This window comes from Bos indicus x Bos taurus, chromosome 15 (assembly GCF_003369695.1).
Source record: "Bos indicus x Bos taurus breed Angus x Brahman F1 hybrid chromosome 15, Bos_hybrid_MaternalHap_v2.0, whole genome shotgun sequence".
Classification (NCBI taxonomy): domain Eukaryota; kingdom Metazoa; phylum Chordata; class Mammalia; order Artiodactyla; family Bovidae; genus Bos; species Bos indicus x Bos taurus.
Window position 1 is genome coordinate 59,108,389 of NC_040090.1, and position 22,848 is coordinate 59,131,236.

The 22,848-nt window shown below is 38.3% G+C and overlaps 1 protein-coding gene across 1 annotated transcript in view; it reads right to left on the reverse strand.

Annotated features, from left to right (window-relative positions):
* Positions 1-2,552: 2,552 nt before the first annotated feature.
* The window catches only part of NXPE2 (neurexophilin and PC-esterase domain family member 2), a 38,445-nt gene continuing 18,149 nt past the window's right edge, over positions 2,553-22,848 (reverse strand). Inside the window, exons 3-6 of the mRNA XM_027563675.1 lie at positions 9,799-10,532; positions 6,567-6,628; positions 3,898-4,113; positions 2,553-3,516 (exon numbers count right to left, since the gene is read on the reverse strand). Of these exons, the coding sequence (XP_027419476.1) occupies positions 2,981-3,516; positions 3,898-4,113; positions 6,567-6,628; positions 9,799-10,532 (1,548 nt within the window). The 3' untranslated portion in view covers positions 2,553-2,980. The remainder of the gene's footprint in view (positions 3,517-3,897; positions 4,114-6,566; positions 6,629-9,798; positions 10,533-22,848) is intronic.

The following is a 22,848-nucleotide window of genomic DNA, read 5'->3' on the forward strand; positions in this document are numbered from 1 at the left end:
CACAATAAAGGACAGAAATGGCATGGACCTAACAGAAGCAGAAGATATTAAGAAGAGGTGGCAAGAATATACAGAAGAACTGTACAAAAAAGATCTTCACAACCCAGATAATTACGATGATGTGATCACCAACCTAGAGCCAGACATTCTAGAATGTGAAGTCAAGTGGGCTTTAGGAAGCATCACTACGAACAAAGCTAGTGGAGGTAATGGAATTCCAGTTGAGCTATTCCAAATCCTGAAAGATGATGCTGTGAAAGTGCTGCACTCAATACGCCAGCAATCCTGGAAAACTCAGCAGTGGTCACAGGACTGGAAAAGTCAGTTTTCATTCCAATCCCAAAGAAGGACAATGCCAAAGAATGTTAAAACTATCGCACGATTACATTCATTTCACATGCTCGCAAAGTAATGCTCAAAATTCTCCAAGCCAGGCTTCAACAGTATGTGAACCAAGAACTTCCAGATGTTCAAGCTGGTTTTAGAAAAGGCAGAGGAACCAGAGATCAAATTGCCAACATCTGTTGGATCATTAAAAAAGGAAGAGAGGTCCAGAAAAACATCTACTTTTGCTTTGTTGATCATACCAAAGGCTTTGACTGTGTAGATCACAACAAACTGTGGAAAATTCTTAAAGAGATGGGAATACCAGACCATCTTACCTGCTTCCTGAGAAATCTGAATGCAGGTCAAGAAGCAACAGTTAGAACCAGACATGGAACAACAGACTGGCTCAAAATCAGGAAAGTAGTATGTCAAGGCTGTATATTGTCAATCTGCTTATTTAACTTCTATGCAGAGTACATCATGTGAAATGCCAGGCTGGATGAAGTTCAAGCTGAAATCAAGATTGCTGGGAGAAATATCAATAACCTCAGATATGCAGATGACACCACCCTTACGGCAGAAAGTGTAGAACTAAAGAGCCTCTTGATGAAAGTGAGAGAGGAGAGTGAAAAAGTTGGCTTAAAATTCAACATTAAAAAAACTAAGATCATAGCATCTGGTCCCATCACTCCATGACAAGTAGGTGGAGAAAGACTGGAAACAGTGACAGACTTTATTTTCTTGGGCTCCAAAATCACTGCAGATGTTGACTGCAGCCATGAAATTAAAAGACACCTGCTCCTTGGAAGAAAAGCTGTGACCAACCTAGACAGCATATTAAAAGCAGAGACATTACTTTGCTGACAAAGGTCCATCTAGTCAAAGCTATGATTTTTCCAGTAGTCATATATGGATGTGAGTGCTGGACCATAAAGAAAGCTGAGTGCCGAAGAATTGATGCTTTTGAACTGTGGTGTTGGAGAAGACTCTTGGAGAGTCCCTTGGACTGCAAGGAGATCCAACCAGTCCATCCTAAAGAAAATCAGTCCTGAAAATTCATTGGAAGGCCTGAAGCTGAGACTCCAATACTTTGGCCACCTGATGTGAAGAACTGATGACTCATTGGAAAAGACTCTGATGCTGGGAAAGATTGAAGGCAGGAGGAGAAGGAGATGACAGAGGATTAAATGTTTGGATGGCATCACCAACTCTATGAACATGAGTTTGAGTAAACTCCAGGAGTTGGTGGTGGACAGGGAGGCCTGGCGTACTGCAGTCCATGGGGTCCACTAAGCCCACAACTGAGTGGCTGAACTGACTGAACCTCAAGTATATTAATAGAAAGGGAGGATAATTTTATTTTGAGAGGACAATCTAGAGAAAATCTTATAAAGTCATTTGAAGTCGTCTCAAGGAGACCTCCTCTCATACTTTTAGGATCAGCAAGAACCAGGATTGTAGGGTCTGTACATTGACATAATAATAGTAGCTGGTTTTCTCAACATGTTTGCAGGTTTGGGCTGTGATTCCTGATTCTTACTGAAATCTAGAGAACAACTGGTTAACAAATTTCAAATAATTATCTTAAGTACAAAGACTGCTATTATGATTCCACTAGGTTTTCTTCTATATTTCACATTTTCTCTAAACTTCTCTAAACTTTAATCATTTAGACTGCTCATTTCCAGGCCTTATATTTCCTAAAATTAAACTATGAATGATGACCTTTTGCTGTTCTGTCATCACACTCAGCACTGGAAACAATCCTTTAAGTTTTATTTCCTCTTCATAGCAGTATTATTCACAATATCCAAAAGATGGAAACAACCCAAATATCCCCATCAATAGATGCCTGGAAAGACAAAATGTGTATAGACATAATACAATGGAATTTTTCATCTGCAAAAATGGAAGGAAATTCTGACACATGCTACAACATGTCTGAAACTCAAAAGACATTATACTGAGAAAAATAAGCCAGAACAATGGAAAAATACTGTATAATTCCACTTGTATGAACACCCGCCTCTGCTAAGTTGCTTCAGTCGTGTCCGACTCTGTGCAACCCCACAGACAGCAGCCCACCAGGCTCCCCCGTCCCTGGGATTCTCCAGGCAAGAGCACTGGAGTGGGTTGCCATTTCTTTCTTCAATGCATGAAAGTGAAAAGTGAAAGTGAAGTTGCTCAGTTGTGTCCAACTCTTTGAGACCCCATGGACTGCAACCTACCAGGCTCCTCTGCCCATGGGATTTTCCAGGCAAGAGTATTGGAGTGAGGTGCCATTTCCTTCTCTGATATGAGCTACCTAGAATGGTTTAATTCATAGAGACAGAAAGTAGAATGGTTGTTATCTGGGGGTAAGAGCAGTTGGGGAATTATTAGTCAATGGATACAAGTTTCTGTTCGGGATGATAAAAAATATCTGGAGATCATGATGGTGGTTGCACAATATGGTGAATGCAATTAATGCCATGGAATTGTACACATAAAATGGCTTAGGTTTTAAATTTTATATTATGTTTATTTTAACAGTAACTTTTCAATTTTGTTTCCTCCTACCTTGGATTGTATTAAACCACCCTTGCAGTATAAGTGAGGTCATCTATATAGAATGGCTAGCACAGGGTATTTTTGTTATTGCTATATTTTTCCTCTAGCAAATGTAGTTTAAGAACATGTTAATCTGATTTTCAATCACATAATCAGGTGGATGGATATTATTGGTGCTATCAGCAATAGTCATGTCCCAGGCATCAATAATACCCACATTGAGATCCATGAAAATATCCCTCATGATAAGATTCTGAATATAACCATGAAAATCACTAAACATCTCTGCATTATCAAACATCCTCCTAGTGTTTTCAGTTTTCAGGATCACCTTGGTTTCTGGGCTTCGCAAGAATAGCCGTTCTATGGCCTTTTGAACATTGATGGCCCTACGGATAAAAATTTTTATGGGGAAGGGTCTCAAGTGCTGACCAAGAGTGATAACAATGGCGGTGTCCTTGTCTCCTGCTATCCGGTCAATTTCCCGTGGGATATAATTATCATCCTTTACCGAGAACAGACTTTGAGTAACAAATGGATGACCATGCTTTTTCCACTGAATCAAAGTATGTCTTTCAGCATCCAGAAGCATATGTGTTTTAAAGGGCCCAACTCCATGAAGATCAAAATCTTTTAAGGCTGATGGGTAAAAAAAAATCAATAACTCTTTTAACAAAAGGAAAATAATGATATAATTTTTAGATGTACATATTTATAAAATTCTGACCAAGATCACTTCTAACTATAAAAACATTGCTGCCTATGGGAAGAATAGAACTTTACCAAATGCATTAAAATCTTAACAAAATTGTGAAATTATTACCAGCATAGAGACAGAGGAATAAAATGTTGATATTTGAGAACGAAAAGATAAAATTTAACTTTTGATTAAAAGCCCAAATCTAAATGTTTGATGCGTTTTAAAAAATAATTAACATTAGAAAAGGAAAATGAAGACTTCTATTATAAAAATAGCCTCTGAAGGCAACTATAATTTCAAAATAAAAATAAGACACGTACTTTTTACCATTTTTGGTAAATATTGAATCCACTGACGCAGTGTTGAATCTCCCATTAGGTAAATAAGTTTTCTCTTCAAGCAGTCATTTATAGTTTTTGTTTCATTTAATTCTATCTGTTTACAAAATGCTGCAATCCACTTTCTTTTCACAGTATAACCACTGGGGAAAGGACTCTTCATGCCGAGCCGACATTTTGCTTCTATGTTCTTACTCTCTGGTGATAAGAATTCCCACAATCAGCAATTTTTATTATCACAAATTATTTCAAAGACAGTTTCCTCATTTTCTTCCTCTTTTTCCCCTTTTCCCTCCACCCTTCTCTATTGCTTTGTCTTCTTCCTAAATATTTACTTAACAAGATCATGTTAAAGGGATGACTTAAAACTTATCACTTTTGAATAATCTCAGTAATGCATGGTATTCCCTAGAATGGGGTTGAGGCTCCCCAGGTGGCACAGTGGTAAAGAATCTGCCTGCCAGTGCAGGAGATACAAGACACACAGGTTTGACCCCTGGGTTTGGAAGATCCTCTTGAGTAGAAAATGGCAATCCACTTCAGTATTCTTGCCTGGAATAGCTAATGGACAGCGGAGCCTTGAGGGCTACAATCCATAGGGTCGCAAAGAATTAGACATGACTGGATGACTGAGCATGCACACACACAGAGGGGGGTTAGATTTTTCCCTTGTGAATTTTCAGTGTTTCCCAGGGCTTCATGTTATTCCTAAGGCCATGCAGTTGTGAGACAGCTAGCCAAAATTGAGGGAGAAATGCGTGGTGGTAAAAAGCAGCAATCAGTAGCCCAACTGAATATCATTTCCATGACCCTGGCCAGGCAGGACTGGACATCTCTTCCTCAAACTACTTACTCATGGAGAAAGTTTGAACACATTTACGAAATGACTGCTGCTTCTTATTCTGTATATATCAGAGCCATGTTTTCTAGTTCACAGGAAAACTCCTTCAGTGTTTCTTCCTTGTGCCCAAAACTGAACTTAATATGCTGTGTGGTCTGATTAGTGCAGAAAAAGAGAAGAACAATATCTGCTTTTTCTGAATATTCTGCTTTGCAGTGCTTAGTCGCTCAGTCATGTCCGACTCTGTCCTCTGTCAGGCTCCTCTGTCCATGGAGATTCTCCAGGCAAGGATACTGGTGTGGGTTGCCATGCCCTCCTCCAGGGTATTTTCCCAACCCAGAGATCGAACCCAGGTCTCCTGCATTGCTGGTGGATCCTTTATCATCTGAGCCACCAGAGAAGCCCGACTATTCCACTTTAAAAGTGGCCTAAGCTGAACTCACTGACTCATATCAAAATCTTTCCATCCATGTGTAACTCAGCTATTTTTATCTTTTGCCACTTTAAAACCAATCTTGGCATACATCAACATGAATCAGCCACATCACAATATTGTAATTATCCTCCAACTAAAATAAATAAATAAGTTAAAAAGAAAAAATCTTGGGACTTCTCTGGTGGTCCAGTGGTTAAGAATCCACCTGCCAATGAGGTGACGGTAGTTCAGTCTCTGGCCCGAGAAGATGCCACGTGCCACGGAGCAACTAAGCCCAAGAGCCACAGCTACTGATTTCTTGAGCCTATAGACTGTACTCTGCAACAAGAGAAGCCACCGCAGTGAGAAGCCCATGAACTACAAGGAATAGTAGCCCCTATTCACCACAACTGGAGAAAGCCCATGCGCAGCAACGAAGACCAGTGCAGCCAATAAATAAATAAATACACAATTTTTTTAAAGCCACATCTTTTTGTTATCTACCTACATCGCTCAGATTTGGGATATATGTTCAGGAACACACCATCTTATAAGACTTTACTAGAAATTACTATCTAGGCAAGAGGGAAACCAAGGAGGGGTGTTACACATTAATTGGCCTCAAGAGTCAAAGAACTTTCATTGGTGTAAAAGTGATGGATGGATGATGGTTGCCATGGCAGGGAAGGAATGTATCTTTCACCCATAGCCTGTGAGCTTTAGATCTGGGTTTCTGGTTTATTTATATCCCCACAGGGTTTAGCAAAGTTCTTTGCCTATAGTAGGTCCTCAATAAACATTTCTGAATACATGAGAAAAGGGCAGTGGGTAGATGTATACCCTATTGACTGTTAAAATGGAAGTAATCTGCTTCTTTGAAGTTCACTTTAATTTCAGTATAGCAGAAACATCACTTTGATAACTGAGATGGCTTTGAATTGACCACTGAAGTTTATGTGATAAAACTGAAAGAAATCCACAGGAATTTTCATTTATAGAACTTTAACTGAGATGGTTTGGCTGAAAGAGAGATTAGAAACCATCAAAGAAATTTCCAAGCTCTGTAGTTCATTTGAGACATTTTCACCAGTACCCAATTACTGGTTTTTCAGGAACAAATCCCAAGATGAAATACAAATACAAATAACCTGTACATTTTGAGAGAAGGCAGCTGAAATGAAGGGTTGCCTAGCCTTTTATAGCGGACTCAAGATGAAAATTGGTTTAAATTTATAAGAAAATAATTTCCAAGAATAAAACCCCTTCTGCAAAGCCCAAGATAATTAATACTATTTATCCCAGGAAATGAAAAATTGAAATGGTTAATATTCAATAAATATCTCTTAAAGTAAGGATGTCCATTAAATGGATAAATTTTGAACACAATAGACTTACTGCCACATGCTAAGACCTTGATGGAGGCAAAGTTCTTCATCATTTCAACCCCCACGTTGGACCTCCAAGAAACGAGAAAATAAATTAGCCTGATAACTGTTGAGACATTAAAGTAAGAATAAATCATGGGGGACTTAGAACAATCAAACCACTCTCAACTCTCTGTAAATACGTTTTTTCTTTATTTTGATATATTTTAGATATTATACAGAAAAGAAACAGGCCAGGATTCTGTAAAACTGTTCTCCTGCTAATGATAGGAATCCAGAGATCCAGAGAGTCACTCACCTTGTATGTGCAATTAATCAAGTATAAATCTCTTCGATTTTACCATCCAAATTATTTTTGACCACATTCTACCACATTTAGCACGCATAGTAATTTAGTCCTTCATGGATATTTTCTTAGGCGAGTACTTCTCTAATTCGAGTTTGCATCAGAATCATCTAGAGTGCTTGTTATAACTCAGATCACTGGGCTTCATCTTCAGAGCTTCTGATGTAAGAGTTCTGCAAACTTGAAGAGATATCTGTAGTTCTGTGGTCATAGCAGCATTATTGGCAATAGCCATGATATGGGAACAAGCTAAGTGTCTATCAATGGGTAAATAGATAAAAAAAAATATGGTTTATATGTACAATGGAATATTTCTCAGCCTTAAGAAAGTCCTGCCATTTGCAACAATATGGATGATTCTAGAGACCATTTTGCTAAATAAAATAAGCCAGATATGGAGAAGGAAATGGCAGCCCAGTATTCGTGCCTGGGAAACCATGGACAGAGGAGCCTGGTGGGCTATAGTCTATGGGGTCACACAGAGTCAGACACGACTGAAGTGACTTAGCAGCAGCAGTGTGAACTCTACTACTCATATCTCTACTTCCATGCATTGATGGACAGGGGAGGGGGGAGGGGTGTGGGGTAAGGGAGGGAGGGATAAATGGTTTGAATAGAGCAGGGTATGGAGGAAGTAAATGTGTCTTTGGGGAAGTAAAATGGAGTCGGGCAGATTATTGTCATGAACATAGCTCACTTGAGAAGCATCAGATCAGATCAGTCGCTCAGTCGTGTCCGACTCTTTGCAACCCCATGAATCGCAGCACGCCAGGCCTCCCTGTACATCAACAACTCCCGGAGTTCACTTAGACTCACATCCATCGAGTCAGTGATGCCATCCAGCCATCTCATCCTCTGTCGTCCCCTTCTCCTCCTGCCCCCAATCCCTCCAAGCATCAGAGTCTTTTCCAGTGAGTCAACTCACTGGATAGATATTCCAGCTACCTACTTGCTGGAGCTCCTTTTTCCTTCATTCACTGCATTCCAGCCTCAATGGTCCCCTTCATGTTCCTGGAAGATTCCAGTATGCTGTTGCTTCAGGTTCTAGTCCCCTTCTTGAAATAGTGTTCCCCTTAAATGCACATGGCTCACTTCCTCACTTCATTCAGGTTGCTGTTCAAGTAACCCATTCTCAGTTTGCTGCTCAAGATACTTACCTGACCATGCTTTTCATTTCGATATTTGGCAAAACTAATACAATATTGTAAAGTTTAAAAATAAAATAAAATTTTAAAAAAAGAGAGGAAAAAGAATATCATAGATGACTCCAAGAGCACAGGAGCATGCATATGAAAAATAAATAAATAAATAAAATAACATTCACTATCACATTCCGATCTTATTCTGATGACTCTATGTTACAAATCTCTTTGTTGTCTTTCTACCCCAGCCCAGAATGTTAAATTCTCAACACCTACAGCTGTGTCTGGAATATAGAAAGTGAGAACTATTTACAAATTGAATGAATGAATGTTGAAAAAAATTTGATTGGCCAAAAGGTTCGTTTGGGTTTTTCCATAAGATGTTATAGAAAAACCCAAAAGAACGTTTTAGCCAACCCAATCGTCACAGTTATTGGGTCACAGAGCTTACAGCTTGGCAGAGGATACAAAATGTTTATCTGAAATTTAATAGTGTAATGAGTATTTTGATTGGGGGAGAATAGAATACAATGGAAGGCTACGGGACTAGCAGTTTACCAAACAAAACGGAAATGATGTTAAGATGCAGGCTTGTGAAATGCCAGAGCTGAGAGAGAGCATGGTCCTTTTGTATAATTAAAGGAGTTCAATTTGAGTGACAGAGAGCAAGGTAGCTGAAAGGTGAGATAAGGGGCTTCAGAGAGAGACAAGCCCTTGTAAACATACTAAAGAGTTTAGATGTCATCCTTAGAGGAATGGGATCATATTAAGGATTTTAGGCAAGGAAAAGTAAAACACTGGTCTGAATGCACTATGGATAGGAAGGAAACCAGGCTGTGAGCAAGGAAACATCTCTGGAGATCGTTGCAATAATCTGAGGCAAGATGATAGTTTATACAAGGACAGAGGGAACAGCCATGGAATGAAATGGCTGGGTTCAGGAAATATTTGAAAGGTACAATTCATGGGATTTGGTGAGTCATTTGATGTCAAGGGTGAGGTAGACCAAATAATGACAACATTCACTCCCTGTGGGTTTTTTGTTGCTTTGTTTGTGGTTTTTTTTTTTGTCATTGTTGTTCTGTTTTTGTTTTTGCATAGCATCTATTAACACTCTGTAGGATTGGCATCCCATGGAATATATTATAGAAAATGTTGGTCTCCAGAAAATTACTGAATGTAAAAGTGTGACAAGCCATGGAAAACTATCAGATCAGACCAGATCAGTCGTTCAGTCGTGTCCGACTCTTTGCGACCCCATGAATCACAGCACACCAGGCCTCCCTATCCATTACCAACTCCCGGAGTTCACTCAGACTCACGTCCATCGAGTCAGTGATGCCATCCAACCATCTCATCCTCTGTCGTCCCCTTCTCCTCCTGCCCCCAACCCCTCCCAGCATCAGAGTCTTTTCCAATGAGTCAACTCTTCGCATGAGGTGGCCAAAGTACTGGAGTTTCAGCTTTAGCATCATTCCTTCCAAAAAAATCCCAGGGCTGATCTCCTTCAACCTATAGAAATTGCTTCATGGATTATACTCATTTTACAAATAGTCAGGATGACTAAAAGCACAGTTGAGAAGGGGACCTGTATGGGGCTCTGCTAATATATTACCATCCCAACTGACTCTAATTATAACCTAGTCAACATTATTGACTTAAGGGAGCTTGATTATGAAAAGTTATTAAGCAGAGTTGGTCTGAACCTAAGTCTCCCTCTTTGTATCAATAATAGTATTTGAAGGCCCATTTACCTGTGGAAAAGGGCCCATTCTTTCTGTCTAATATAGGAAATATTTGCACTCCTGGTGGTCACATGGGTCAGCGCCTCACAGGGAACACGGGGAGGCTTCAAGCAGTAGAAGGCTTCCTGGTCGCGATCGTCCAGGTACTCGCACAGTTCAGCACTGGTGTGAAGGGTCAGGCCACATTTAGAGAAGACCCGGGAGGGGCCGTTAGCAAACTGGCCTGTAAAGTTCACCCTGTCGTAGCCTTGGTTCCTGGCCCTCCAGAGAGCCGACACCCCTTCACTGGGGTGGATGAGCAGGACGGACAGGGACACCTGGCCCTCCCAGAACAGGGTGAAGCTCACAAGGTAGGTGCCGTTGTTGAAGTCTGTCACCTTTCCTGAAGCACCCGCCTTCAGGCCTGGGGAAAATATCCTGGCCCTGAGGAAATCCCCGCCATATTCCTTCCTGCGTCCCAGGTGGTCCCTCATCTCCAGCAGGACGTCCAGCCGGTCCCCCCTGCAGTACGTGTCCCGAGGGCTGAGGACGGTGGCTCTGCTGTGTGTGGCGCTGGTGGTGGAGCTCACGTTGGTGAAGGGTCTGGGTGGGACCAGCTGGTCTAGCTTCTCCATGATCCTCTGTATCCTCAGCTCAGTCTCAGTTGGTGAAATTTCTGGATTTGGTGGGGCTTCCAGGTAGGTGGAATTTCTGAATATGTTCCAATGATTGAGAGAAATAGAATTTCTCAAGCTGAACAAGAACTGAAGTATTGAGGGAAAAAGGATATATTATCAGCAAATAATATGGCTTGCTTTTCAAAATAAACTATTATGGGTTAGTTATATACATCTCGATTGATATAATCACACAGATAAAAAATGGATTCTAACTAGTTTTCAGTTTTGGAATCACAGGACTAATTTCCATGAAATGTAACTTCCTTAGTTACCAGCTGATGATTTCTGTTAGAAGTCATTGGCTTAAAAATTAAATATATGAAATAATTTTATACTACCAAATGATTGGCTGGTTAAGTGTTTTCCTTCACCAACTCTTCACTTGGCTTACTTTTCTTTATGAAAATCATATAGCCATATTATAGGCAATAGGGAAAACACCATGTTTTAAAAATATGATCTTACCTAAGCTTTGCTCTTTATGGTGTTTTTGAATTGTTATGTCCACTCCTTCTTTTTCCTTCCATGCATATAATTCATTTAGTTGTAACCATACTAAATATATAGTACTAACACATATTTGCAGATAATACCATGGATTTTAAACATTTTAATATTGTTAGATAATTTTCATGATCAGTTTTAATGGTTGCATGATACTCTGTCAAGAGGATGTAAAATGAATTCTGTGGCCAGTGACACTAGACAATTGGATTATAGTTATTCACTTCCATCTGACATTACATTTGGATAGTTTCCAACTTTCCAAACATAAGATACTTCTTTGAAGGATTCCTAGGGATGGGCATATCAGATCATATATTATTGAATTATCTGTCAACTAAAGAATATAAACATTTCTATCCTTAACTGTCAAATATATATCCTCAAGATAAGAGTTTTCATTGCCACCAGCAATATGTAAGACTAGCTGGCGTGCCACACTGCAGCAAAGTATGAGTTAAGTACAATGCTCCATTACAAGGGTACTGAAAGACATCTTTAATCAACTCAGAAGTTTATTTAGCTGACAAGGAATGCATGTTTTCTGCGGGACAATGAGGTAATTGGAGGAAACATCACCACCAGTTTAAAGTCTGTTCAGGTCCCAGGAATCTCTCAGGCCTCAAGGAAGTACATTTAGCTGTAGCCTAAAATGACATGAGTAAAGCCAGGGTTGGAAACAACTCCTGTTTGTTTCTTAATTGTCGTGTTTGTGGTTTGTTCTACTTTGTTTTGCTTTTTAAGTCAATTGCTGTTTAATACTTATACAGAAAGGCTTGAAGCTCAGATGTCTTATTTCCTCTGTCATAAAGATGCAATGCAGGATATGCAAGAGACGTGGGTTCGATTGCGGGGTCAGGAAAACCCCTTGGAGTAAGAAATGGCAACCTGCTCCAGTATTCTTGCTTGGAAAACTCCACGGAGGAGCCTGTCAGGCTACAGTCCATGGGGTTGCAAAGAATCAGACATGATTGAGCGACTAAGCAGCACTGCAGCTATAGTCAAAGATTTTTCTAGAACAAGATATTTAGTTATGCCAAAACAATATATAACATCACATATATCATATTCTGCCTCCCAGTTGGCACTAGTGGTAAAGAACCTGCCTGCCAAAGCAGGAGGCATAAGAGATGTGGGTTTAATCCCTGGGTTGGGAAGATCTCCTAAATGAGGGCATGGCAACTCCATTCTCCTGGCAAGAATACTGGAGAATCCCATGGACAGAGGAGTCTGGTGGACTACAGCCCATGGGGTTGCAAAAAGTCAAACACAAATGAAGCAGCTTAGCACACATGCATCCATTTCATATTCTAATAATTGGACTGTGGGCTGACTAAGAGAGTCATATAAAATCTGTCTTCTGACTGAGAAGTTTGGATAGCTTTCTGCTCACCGAGAGAAAGGAGTTGGATATCTCAGTTAATTAAGTTTCCCTTACAAAATTCATCATTTTAAATACTGTTGGTGAAATTACAAAACGTTGTCATTAAAACTATTTGCAAAGTTGACAGGTAAAAATGGAGACTTACTATTGTTTTAAATTACATTTATTTTAATACTAGTATGTTTCAACTTTATTTTCTCTCAAATATTGTATAAGAAATAGTGTTTTCTTCTCTTCCATATAGTTTATTTCATTTGTTCAATTTTTTATTCTGATTTCATTGATTTCAATGCTTTTTAATTTCTTGGTACATCAGTACTTTATATAACAAACATTTTAACATTTCATCTCTCAGTTTTTCAGAAAAAACTTTTTACCTGCAAATGTCACTTCTTGACATTTTTAGAAGTATTTAATGTTTACTGTAAAAGTGCTGAAAAATCCCTTTGTGATATACTTCTATTGCTTCTAATCTTAGACTGTTCCCCACACTTTCATTTTCTAAATATTCAATTCTATTTTTTAAACAAAATAAAATGTTTATTTAGTGAATAAAAATACCCGCTCAGTAGAGAGCAAAATTTTGAGAAAGTATTTGTTCTATAGGAATTAGCACTATTGGAAAATCATGAAAAATATGTCATTTCAAATTATAAACAAGTACCTTTGTACTAAGTCTATCAGGTACTAAGTCAAAGAAAAAAATCAACTATTTTATTAAGGAAAAACCTAGTCAGCCAAACTAGATCCTTTAGACTACCCATAATCATTCTAATTAGATTTAGTTAAATTAGCAGATTACCTGTTTTGAATTTATTCACTTTATTGCATTATTTTCATTCCTTTTTATTACCATATATGATCGTAATTTCACAATCTGGTAAATAATCACTCTCCCCAATTTTTAATCTTAAATTGGATAACAACTTTATTACTTCTTATTAAGATTATAGCACTTTTTAAATATTTACTTTGTTTATTTATTTATTTGGCTGCATTGGGTCTTAGTTGCAGCACACAGGATCTAATTTCCTGGCCAGGGATTGAACTCATGTCTCCTGCATTGGGAGCTGTAGTCTCAGCCACTGGACCACCAAGGAAGTCTCAATTGTAGCACTTTTTAAAAAAAGAAATTTTTTTTATTTTGTACTGGGGTCTAGTCAATTAATGTTGTGATCGTTTCGGTGAAGAGCGAAAGAACTCAGCCATGAATAAACATGTATCCACTCTCCCCAAACAGCCCTCCCCTCCAAGCTGCCAGGTAACATATAGCACTTTCAAATTAACAAATTTAACATCTAATGGCTTGGGCAATATCTACCCATAGAAAAAAACTTTTTAATACCTGGGTTGCCAGTGTCCTTGATGAACTGAGTGACTTCAGGGCTGATGAAGCAGATGTGGTCAGAGCAGTCATGAAGTTGACTGTTGACAAAGTGCTCAAAGGCAGACCCAGTAATACAGTCATTGAGCCAGCTTCGAGGATCCAGTAGTGAGATGTCTGACAGCCTCAGTAGACTATACATATAACTCAAGACTACCGGAACTATCTGGTACTGACTAGAGCCACTCAGAAATTCCAGAAGCTGCCTTGGGCCTACCACCCCAACCAACCTGAAAGCTGAAGATGAGTCTCAAGGTAAATAAGTCTAAAAGCTAAACTTCGAATTAGCCTGTGTACATGAATTTATGCTTCATTCTGTGTTTTCCCTCATACCTTTCAGTGTATGTGTACAAACCAAATGGATTAAATGTTTTAAAATATTTGGATACATTTTTTGTTTATTTTTTGGAGGACAATTGCTCTACAATATTGAGTTGGCCTCTGCCACACATCAACATAAATGAGCCACAGGTGAAAACAAATCTATAATGTATTCAAACAACTGTGATTGTACATATATATCAAAAGTATTAAATAAATAGATTTAGATAAAGAACAATCAAGTTACCTGTGAAATTATTAAGAGAGTTTTACTCCAAATCATGAAACCATGCCATACTATTATTGGTTTTCTGCTCCTGACTAAACATTTTCACTTCTTTTACTCCTTATTTTCTCTCCTTTCCTCTCTTCTCCCACATCTCTTCTCTCCTCTCCTCTCCTCTCCTCCTCCTTTTCCTTCCTTCTCTTCCTCCCTACTTCATTTCTCTTTTTTCCTTCTCTCCCCTTCCTTCTTCCATAAAATACATAGTGAGTCCATGCTATGCACCCAACCTTGGGTTAACTATGGAGACATGTGGAAACATAAGCAAGACGCACCTGATCTCCCCTGAATTTTTAAGTTGGAAGACTTAGATGGAAAATTAGAAAACAAAGTAAGAAATCACAACAGTATTAAATAACATTAATAATAATAATAATAAGCAAGCATTTTCTATGAGTCGATGCTGTTCTAATTGTTTTAATTGGATTTTCTAATGTAGCCCCATGACAATCCTTTGACACTAGTAGAACTGCTTCCCCTCTTCTACAGAAAGTGAAACTGAAGCCCTGAGAAAGTTAAATAACTTGGCCAGAGATGCAGAGCTAGTAAGTGATGGGAAGTATGATTCAAATGCAGGAAGGCAGACTCTAGAACCTGTAGTCTTAACCACTAAATTGTACTACACGCTGAAGAAGTTCTTTGGTCGACAATAAGGGAATAAATTAAAAAGCTTAGTTGGTTTATTTTTTACCATGAAGTCTTTTTTTTAATATATATGTATTTTGTGCTTTTTATAAACAATTTTGACCTACTTTAGCAGTGAACATTTCATCTTGATGTGGTTACTGTGAGTTGTCTTACTAAGTTTTAGTTCATGTTTATCTTTTAGGATATAGAATCTGGTTCTGTTTTAAAATACGCTCCAAATTTTGATTACAGGACTAGAAGATATTTTGGCTACAAACTAGATTGATCAAATAAATGTTCCAAATAAATGGCTTTTCAAATGGGTTTGGCAAAGGATATAAGTGTAGTGAAGATAAATTTCATGTTTAAGCAATGGTAGAGTGTTCCCTTAGGAGAAGATGTTTAATATTGCACAACTAGCATCTCCTGTGGCAATTTTGAGATAAATAAGAGGATCTTTCAGTTTGGAAACGGATGTGCTATCTACAGCTACAGCTTTATCTAAGGTTCATATTTCAAATTCTAAAGATGACGCTTCAGATACTCTGTGTGTGTATTACATATGTTTCAAGTGGTTTCTAATTTTTTCACGTGTAAATGTGCCAAATAATCCTAGAGGGGAAAAAAGGGTTCTTTGTATATTTTTGATAACATTTATTTATCAGATGTGTCTTATGCAAATATTTTCTGTCTGCAGCTTGTCTTCTCATTCTCTTGCCTTTCATAGGGCACAAGTTTACTTTTAAAGAGGTTCAGTTTATGAATTATTTCCTTTATAGATTGTGCCTTTGGTATGATATCTAAAATGTCATCTCCATACCCAAAGTCAGTATCATTTTCTCCTGTTATCTCTTGAAATTTTATAGTTTTACATTTTACATTTAGGTCAGTGATTCATTTTTAGAAAAGTTGTCTAGGTTTTTTTTGTTTTTTGTTTTTAAACATGTTCCAGTACCATTTATTGAAAAGACTGTCTTTCCTCCATTGTCAACCATTAGTTGACTTTATATATGTGGGTCTGTTTCTGGAGTCTCTACTCTGCTCCACTGATTTGTTCATCATTCTTTCACTAATATCATTCTGTCTTGATTACTGTACTATAGTAAGTATAGTAAGCTTTATAGTAAGTCTTGAAGTCAGTCTTCTGACTCTGTTCTTTACTCTTGATTTGGTTACCCTGGGGGTTTTGCCTCTCCACACAAACTTTAGAATCAGTTTTTTCATATTTTGTATGACTGGATTTTTAAATTCTTTTGTCTATATAGAATTCAAATAAGTGGATAGAAAGATCTACTCCACTGGCTCTTTTTTTCAATTGGAAGATAATTTCTATACAATATTGTGTTGATTTCTGTCTACTGGTTCTTATGGTATAGATATTCTTAGCCTTTACTGATCTCAATAATAATAATTTTAATTTAATTAATTATTTCTGACTAATTATGAGAGGATATGATTGTATATCCAGAAAAACCAACCTAGTGAAAAGAATGAATATACAAACTTATTATTAAAAAAAGAATAATTTGAAAGACATGTTAAGTAGAACTGCAAGGGCATTTCAAAGAGATTGTTGCAAACTTGGCCCCAGACTGCTAAAAATGGCTTTCTGAGGGGGAAATGGGAATTGGGGTTTAGTGGTCACAGAGTTTCTATTTGGAGTAATAAAAATGTTTTAGAAATAGACAGTGGTGATGGTTACACAATATTATAAATATTATTAATGTCATTGTGTTATAACATTAAAATTGTTAAAATAAAGTTTTATGTTATATTTGATCACAGTTTTTACAATTAATAATTATAAAACCAATTGTAACCCCAAAGTATTGAATTATATATTTTAAATGAGTGAGTAGTATGTTATATGAGTTATACCCCAATAAAATTTTTTGCCCTCTTGAAGAATGAATGGCTTCACAGAGCTGATGACATATAGTTCTCAAAAGATAAGAGGAAGGTTACCAGATAGAAAAAAGAAAAAAAGGCTTTTTAAGGAGAGCTATTTCTTGCACTGAGATTTTTATCTTTACAGAAAAGGACTGTCTTTACTACCTGTCTCTAAACTGTGGCCATAAGTCCAGAACCATTAACCTTTCATCAAGAACAATTCTTTGGAGGGGGGAGGAGCCAAGATGGCGGAGGAGTAGGACGGGGAGAACACTTTCTCCCCCACAAATTCATCAAAAGAGCATTTAAACGTCGAGTAAATTCCACAAAACAACTTCTGAATGCCGGCAGAGGACATCAGGCACCCAGAAAAGCAATCCAACTCTTCAAAAGGAGGTAGGAAAAAATATAAAAGACAAAAAAAGAGACAAAAGAGGGAGGGACGGAGTCCCGGGAAGGGAGTCTTAAAAAGAGAGAAGTTTCCAAACACCAGGAAACCTTCTCACTGCCGAATCTGTGCCGAGCTTTGGAAGCACAGAGGGCAACATAACAGGGAGAAAAAATAAATAAACAATTAAAACTCGAAGATTGCGAGTCCTACGGTAACTCCCCCAGCGGAGAAGCAGCGCAGACACCTGCACGCGCCATTAGCAAGCTGGGGCTGGGCAGGGAGACGCAGCGCGGGCTGCATCGCTTAGAGTAAGAATCTGGCCTGAATACCCTGAGCGCTATCTGAGCGAAATAATTTGGGCTAGCAAACCAGACTGTGGGATATCTACCAAGCGAAAAGCCAGCCCCAACCTAAGACACCGCCAGGCCTGCGCACGGAACAAAGAATTGAACAGAGATAGCTGGCTGCAGACCTTCCCCCTCCGGTGATAGGCAGCCAGAGCCGGAAGGGGGCAATCGCAGCCCCAGAGAGACATTATCTATAAACCTGTAAGCAGGCTTCTTTGCTAACTAAAACTTCTTGGGGGTCTGGACGGTTCACATCTGCCTGAGAAGGTACGCCGGTTTTACACCCAGATAACCAAGTGGCGGGGAGGCGATAAGTCGCAGCACTGGCGCTCGCCAAACACCTCATCACTTGAGCTGCTCGGACCTGGGAAGAGCAACAAAACTCAGGCCCAACTGAGTCTGCGCCTCTGAGGACTACCCGAGTGCCTGAACCTGAGCGGCTTGGACCTGGGAGGTACATGCAACCCAGAGCCAGCCTCGGATTGTTCCCAGCAGAACAACCTAGAGCCCGAGCAGTGTGGGCATGGAGGCTACACGCGCCGTGAGCGGGGGCAGACTCAGTGTGGCTGAGGCAGTGCGAGCGCATGCCAGTGTTATTTGTTTGCAGCATCCCTCCCTCCCTCCCCATAGCGCAACTGAACAAAGAGAAGAAATACAGCTACACCCATCAGAACACCGACACAAGCTTCCCTAACCAGGAAACCTTGACAAGCCACCTGTACAAACCCACACACAGCGAGGAAAAGCCACAATAAAGAGAACTTCACAAACTGCCAGAATACAGAAAGGACACCCCAAACTCAGCAATTTAAACAAGATGAAGAGACAGAGGAATAGCCAGCAGATAAAGGAACAGGATAAATGCCCACCAAACCAAACAAAAGAGGAAGAGATAGGGAAACTACCTGATAAAGAATTCCAAATAATGATAGTGAAATTGATCCAAAATCTTGAAATTAAAATGGAATCACAGATAAATAGCTTGGAGACAAGGATTGAGAAGATACAAGAAAGGTTTAACAAGGACCTAGAAGAAATAAAAAAGAGTCAATATATAATGAATAATGCAATAAATGAAATTAAAAACACTCTGGAGGCAGCAAATAGTAGAATAACAGAGGCAGAAGATAGGATTAGTGAATTAGAAGATAGAATGGTAGAAATAAATGAATCAGAGAGAATAAAAGAAAAACGAATTAAAAGAAATGAGGACAATCTCAGAGACCTCCAGGACAATATTAAACGCTACAACATTCGAATCATAGGGGTTCCAGAAGAAGAAGACAAAAAGAAAGACCATGAGAAAATACTTGAGGAAATAGTTGAAAACTTCCCTAAACTGGGGAAGGAAATAATCACCCAAGTCCAAGAAACCCAGAGAATCCCAAACAGGATAAACCCAAGGCGAAACACCCCAAGACACATATTAATCAAATTAACAAAGATCAAACACAAAGAACAAATATTAAAAGCAGCAAGGGAAAAACAACAAATAACACACAAGGGAATTCCCATAAGGATAACAGCTGATCTTTCAATAGAAACTCTTCAAGCCAGGAGGGAATGGCAAGACATACTTAAAGTGATGAAAGAAAATAACCTACAGCCCAGATTATTGTACCCAGCAAGGATTTCATTCAAGTATGAAGGAGAAATCAAAAGCTTTTCAGACAAGCAAAAGCTGAGAGAATTCTGCACCACCAAACCAGCTCTCCAACAAATACTAAAGGATATTCTCTAGACAGGAAACACAAAAATGGTGTATAAATTCGAACCCCAAACAATAAAGTAAATGGCAATGGGATCATACTTATCAGTAATTACCTTAAACGTAAATGGGTTGAATGCCCCAACCAAAAGACAAAGACTGGCTGAATGGATACAAAAACAAGACCCCTACATATGTTGTCTACAGGAGACCCACCTCAAAACAGGGGACACATACAGACTGAAAGTGAAGGGTTGGAAAAAGATTTTCCATGCAAATAGGGACCAAAAGAAAGCAGGAGTAGCAATACTCATATCAGATAAAATAGACTTTAAAACAAAGGCTGTGAAAAGAGACAAAGAAGGTCACTACATAATGATCAAAGGATCAATCCAAGAAGAAGATATAACAATTATAAATATATATGCACCCAACACAGGAGCACCGCAGTATGTAAGACAATTGCTAACAAGTATGAAAGGAGAAATTAATAATAACACAATAATAGTGGGAGACTTTAATACCCCACTCACACCTATGGATAGATCAACTAAACAGAAAATTAACAAGGAAACACAAACTTTAAACAGTACAATAGACCAGTTAGACCTAATTGATATCTATAGGACATTTCATCCCAAAACAATGAATTTCACCTTTTTCTCAAGTGCACATGGAACCTTCTCCAGGATAGATCACATCCTGGGCCATAAAGCTAGCCTTGGTAAACTCCAAAAAATAGAAATCATTCCAAGCATCTTTTCTGACCACAATGCAGTAAGATTAGATCTCAATTACAGGAGAAAAACTATTAAGAATTCCAACATATGGAGGCTGAACAACACGCTGCTGAATAACCAACAAATCACAAAAGAAATCAAAAAAGAAATCAAAATTTGCATAGAAACGAATGAAAATGAAAACACAACAACCCAAAACCTGTGGGACACAGTAAAAGCAGTCCTAAGGGGAAAGTTCATAGCAATACAGGCACACCTCAAGAAACAAGAAAAAAGTCAAATAAATAACCTAACTCTACACCTAAAACAACTAGAAAAGGAAGAAATGAAGAACCCCAGGGTTAGTAGAAGGAAAGAAATCTTAAAAATTAGAGCAGAAATAAATGCAAAAGAAACAAAAGAGACCATAGCAAAAATCAACAAAGCCAAAAGCTGGTTCTTTGAAAGGATAAATAAAATTGACAAACCATTAGCCAGACTCATCAAGAAACAAAGGGAGAAAAATCAAATCAATAAAATTAGAAACGAAAATGGAGAGATCACAACAGACAACACAGAAATACAAAGGATCATAAGAGACTACTATCAGCAATTATATGCCAATAAAATGGACAACGAGGAAGAAATGGACAAATTCTTAGAAAAGTACAACTTTCCAAAACTCGACCAGGAAGAAATAGAAAACCTTAACAGACCCATCACAAGCACGGAAATTGAAACTGTAATCAAAAATCTTCCAGCAAACAAAAGCCCCGGTCCAGATGGCTTCACAGCTGAATTCTACCAAAAATTTAGAGAAGAGCTAACACCTATCCTGCTCAAACTCTTCCAGAAAATTGCAGAGGAAGGTAAACTTCCAAACTCATTCTATGAGGCCACCATCACCCTAATACCAAAACCTGACAAAGATCCCACAAAAAAAGAAAACTACAGGCCAATATCACTGATGAACATAGATGCAAAAATCCTTAACAAAATTCTAGCAATCCGAATCCATAAACACATTAAAAAGATCATACACAATGACCAAGTGGGCTTTATCCCAGGGATGCAAGGATTCTTCAATATCCGCAAATCAATCAATGTAATACACCACATTAACAAATTGAAAAATAAAAACCATATGATTATCTCAATAGATGCAAAGAAAGCCTTTGACAAAATTCAACACCCATTTATGATAAAAACTCTCCAGAAAGCAGGAATAGAAGGAACATACCTCAACATAATAAAAGCTATATATGACAAACCCACAGCAAACATTATCCTCAATGGTGAAAAATTGAAAGCATTTCCTCTAAAGTCAGGAACAAGACAAGGGTGCCCACTTTCACCATTACTATTCAACATAGTTTTGGAAGTTTTGGCCACAGCAATCAGAGCAGAAAAAGAAATAAAAGGAATCCAAATTGGAAAAGAAGAAGTAAAACTCTCACTATTTGCAGATGACATGATCCTCTACATAGAAAACCCTAAAGACTCCACTAGAAAATTACTAGAACTAATCAATGATTATAGTAAAGTTGCAGGATACAAAATCAACACACAGAAATCCCTTGCATTCCTATACACTAATAATGAGAAAACAGAAAGAGAAATTAAGGAAACAATTCCATTCACCATTGCAACGAAAAGAATAAAATACTTAGGAATATATCTACCTAAAGAAACTAAAGACCTATATATAGAAAACTATAAAACACTGGTGAAAGAAATCAAAGAGGACACTAATAGATGGAGAAATATACCATGTTCATGGATTGGAAGAATCAATACTGTGAAAATGAGTATACTACCCAAAGCAATTTATAGATTCAATGCAATCCCTATCAAGCTACCAACAGTATTCTTCACAGAGCTAGAACAAATAATTTCACAATTTGTATGGAAATACAAAAAACCTCGAATAGCCAAAGCGATCTTGAGAAAGAAAAATGGAACTGGAGGAATCAACCTACATGACTTCAGGCTCTACTACAAAGCCACAGTTATCAGGACAGTATGGTACTGGCACAAAGACAGAAATATAGATCAATGGAACAAAATAGAAAGCCCAGAGATAAATCCACGCACATATGGACACCTTATCTTTGACAAAGGAGGCAAGAATATACAATGGATTAAAGACAATCTCTTTAACAAGCGGTGCTGGGAAATCTGGTCAACCACTTGTAAAAGAATGAAACTAGAACACTTTCTAACACCATATACAAAAATAAACTCAAAATGGATTAAAGATCTCAACGTAAGACCAGAAACTATAAAACTCCTAGAGGAGAACATAGGCAAAACACTCTCTGACATACATCACAGCAGGATCCTCTATGACCCACCTCCCAGAATATCGGAAATAAAAGCAAAAATAAACAAATGGGACCTAATTAAACTTAAAAGCTTCTGCACATCAAAGGAAACTATTAGCAAGGTGAAAAGACAGCCTTCAGAATGGGAGAAAATAATAGCAAATGAAGCAACCGACAAACAACTAATCTCAAAAATATACAAGCAACTCCTACAGCTCAACTCCAGAAAAATAAATGACCCAATCAAAAAATGGGCCAAAGATCTAAATAGACATTTCTCCAAAGAAGACATACAGAGGGCTAACAAACACATGAAAAGATGCTCAACATCACTCATAATCAGAGAAATGCAAATCAAAACCACTATGAGGTACCATTTCACACCAGTCAGAATGGCTGCGATCCAAAAGTCTACAAATAATAAATGCTGGAGAGGGTGTGGAGAAAAGGGAACCCTCTTACACTGTTGGTGGGAATGCAAACTAGTACAGCCACTATGGAGAACAGTGTGGAGATTC